The sequence below is a fragment of the Mus pahari genome, chromosome 10 (assembly GCF_900095145.1).
Source record: "Mus pahari chromosome 10, PAHARI_EIJ_v1.1, whole genome shotgun sequence".
In the NCBI taxonomy this organism is placed as follows: domain Eukaryota; kingdom Metazoa; phylum Chordata; class Mammalia; order Rodentia; family Muridae; genus Mus; species Mus pahari.
The window spans coordinates 16,688,252-16,690,751 of record NC_034599.1 but is presented as its reverse complement, the minus strand read 5'-3'; the positions used below and the strand labels follow the sequence as shown (position 1 = coordinate 16,690,751).

Genomic DNA, 2,500 nt, shown 5'->3' with positions numbered 1-2,500 from the left:
CCTTGAGGAAACTAGCTTTTGAATCACACTGCACTGGTTTATCCTGCTTTGCCGGAGAACACACACTGGAACACATCTCCCCATCTTTCCCCTCTTCCCAGAAAGGATGTGTTCTTACCTGTTGTAAATGGGTCCTTTGAAGGTGGGGTCGTATTTCTGTGGCGTCCCTGAAAGACAACAGGATTAAGTAGGGTGAGAAAATGACAGCCAGCAGAAGCTGGAGACCCGGGGTCCCCCTAAGCCATAAGGAGCTCTGAGTTGTGTTTGCATGCTACCAACAGGGGACTACACCCAAGCTCCTAAGTTATCAGAGACCATTGTGCCTGGGGGTGACCAGCTGATTCATCAGCCTGCTATCACCCAAGGAAAATGCCTGGAAGGACTTACAATGCAGAGCCAAGAACACAAAGCCCACTGTGGCGAGGTTCAGGTGTTCTAGGGATGCTAGCCCGGCAGGTCCTCGGTTAGAGGAGAGTGAAAGGGTATCTCCGGCAGCTGTGGGAACACTGGGGTGATGGGACCTAGCATGGGTCAAAGGGGGACCGCAACTCGAGTGCAAAATTCCTTTCACCTCCCTTTTGCAACCTTCCTTGCCAGTCCACGGTCCCCCGCTGCTGCCCCAGGGGTACCTAAGGAGAGCTCGCCCGTACCGTGCTTCCCGTAGTAATTCTGCGAATCCTTCCCCATTCCTGCAGTGCAGCCCAGACGGCGCCCCGACGGTCGGAGCCCTCCTGGACACAGCCGCCACCCGCTGCAGCTGCTCCAGGACGGCCCAAACCGGTCAGACAGGCCCCAGCCAAAGAAGCAAGGGGAGGGACCGATCCGGGGGGCAGGGCCGGGTGGGGCCCGCAGCTGCTACTGCCACTCATTGGCAGGCCAGATTTAGCCCTCCCTACCCCCCACCTTCACCCAGCCCCCACCCAGGAACCTGAGGTGGCTCTGGTCTTGTCCTCCACCCACCCACCTTCCACCTACCTATGAGGCAATGCATCCAGGGACACTTCACAGCCCTAAAATGTCACCCCAGACTATTCCACCCCTGCAGGACGGAAACTGAGGCACAGAGCGGAAGGAAAACAACAGACACCAAAGAAAAAACACTTGGGCTAAAATTCAAAAAAAATGGATGAAATGGGGGCTCTATTGGCCATTTATGTATGTATGTATGTATGTATGTATGTATGTATGTATTTATTTATTTGTTGAGTCTCATATAGGTTAGGCTGGCATACAACTCACTGCTCAGCCAAGCATAACCTTAATCTACTCATCCCTGTGTCTCCACCTCCGCAGCAAATATATATATTTGCTATTTCTATGTATATATGTATGTATGTATGTATGTGTATGTATGTGTGTGTATATATGTATGTGGTCTGGCTTGACCAAATGTGACATCAAGTTCAAAACCAGTCTGGGACACACAGTAATATGGGTCTCACAACAACTGCCGCAAGAAATACCAATCCTGGCCTCAGAGATCAGGCACAGGGCTGTGGGAAGCAGCTGGCAAAACAGCTTAAAGTTGCAAAAGTGGAAACTTCTAGCTCTTTGGAAAGTCAGTTATGTCAAATGCTGGTTTGCTGGGGCACATAGGTGAAAGGACTTCTTGCTAAAGCTGACCCGTGAAAGCCTGTTTTCCTGAATCAGACACAGGTGAAAGGATGTTTGGATAGAGCAAACACGTGAAAAGACGCTTAATGAGGGAATATAAATACGACCCCAGAGACGGTGGGAAATGGGCACTGAGCTTTGGTTTGGTTTGCTCTGCCTCAATATTCTTTGCTAATGACATGCGTGTATTGGTTCGCCTTACATAGTGTTGTTGAGCTCAACTTGTGGTAACGCCACCAGTGAGAGAAACTCCCCAAGAACCGCTCGCCACTCGCACAGTGCCTGCTTGCTGAGAGCACTGGACTGTGGCTGCTGGTTCCTGCCTGGTGTCTGCCTGCCTAGGGTGGGGGAGGCTGGTCTGCAGCTGCTGAATCTTATTAGTGTTTGTTACAGGACTGAACTGCTGCCAAAGAAGATCAAGAGTGCTCTAAAGAACTATTGCTGAACAGGTCCACTTCCCCTACATCCTAATGACTTTTCTCTTCTACTACCTCTGCTGGGTGGTGGGCTAGAGGAAAAGTTGAACCCTTATTAAAAGTAAATTGCAAAAATGTTTTGCTTACGGGGCTGGTGAGATGGCTCAGCGGGTAAGAGCACCCGACTGCTCTTCCGAAGGTCCGGAGTTCAAATCCCAGCAACCACATGGTGGCTCATAACCATCCGTAACAAGATCTGACACCATATTCTGGTGTGTCTGAAGACAGCTACAGTGTACTTACATATAATAAATAAATAAATCTTTAAAAAAATGTTTTGCTTAGAGTCAGTGTTCACTCAATGTAGGGGTCTGCAGCAGGTGTCAGTGTGGGGCATTCAGCTGGGTTAAGAGTATACAGTTGGATAGAGGTATATACACACACACTTAAGTAATTTGGACATTTTTTTT

General features: G+C 49.5%; 1 protein-coding gene across 4 annotated transcripts in view; it reads right to left on the bottom strand.

Annotated features, from left to right (window-relative positions):
• Slc44a2 (solute carrier family 44 member 2) overlaps positions 1–2,500 on the bottom strand; it is a 34,323-nt gene that overhangs the window by 16,781 nt on the left and 15,042 nt on the right. For 2 of the 4 annotated variants that reach the window (XM_021206269.2, XM_021206271.2), the window contains exon 2: positions 119–167. In XM_021206269.2, the coding sequence (XP_021061928.1) occupies positions 119–167 (49 nt within the window). Of the gene's footprint in view, positions 1–118; positions 168–650; positions 780–2,500 lie in introns of those variants that run through there. The other 2 variants (XM_021206270.2, XM_029543316.1) reach the window with 2 other exon arrangements.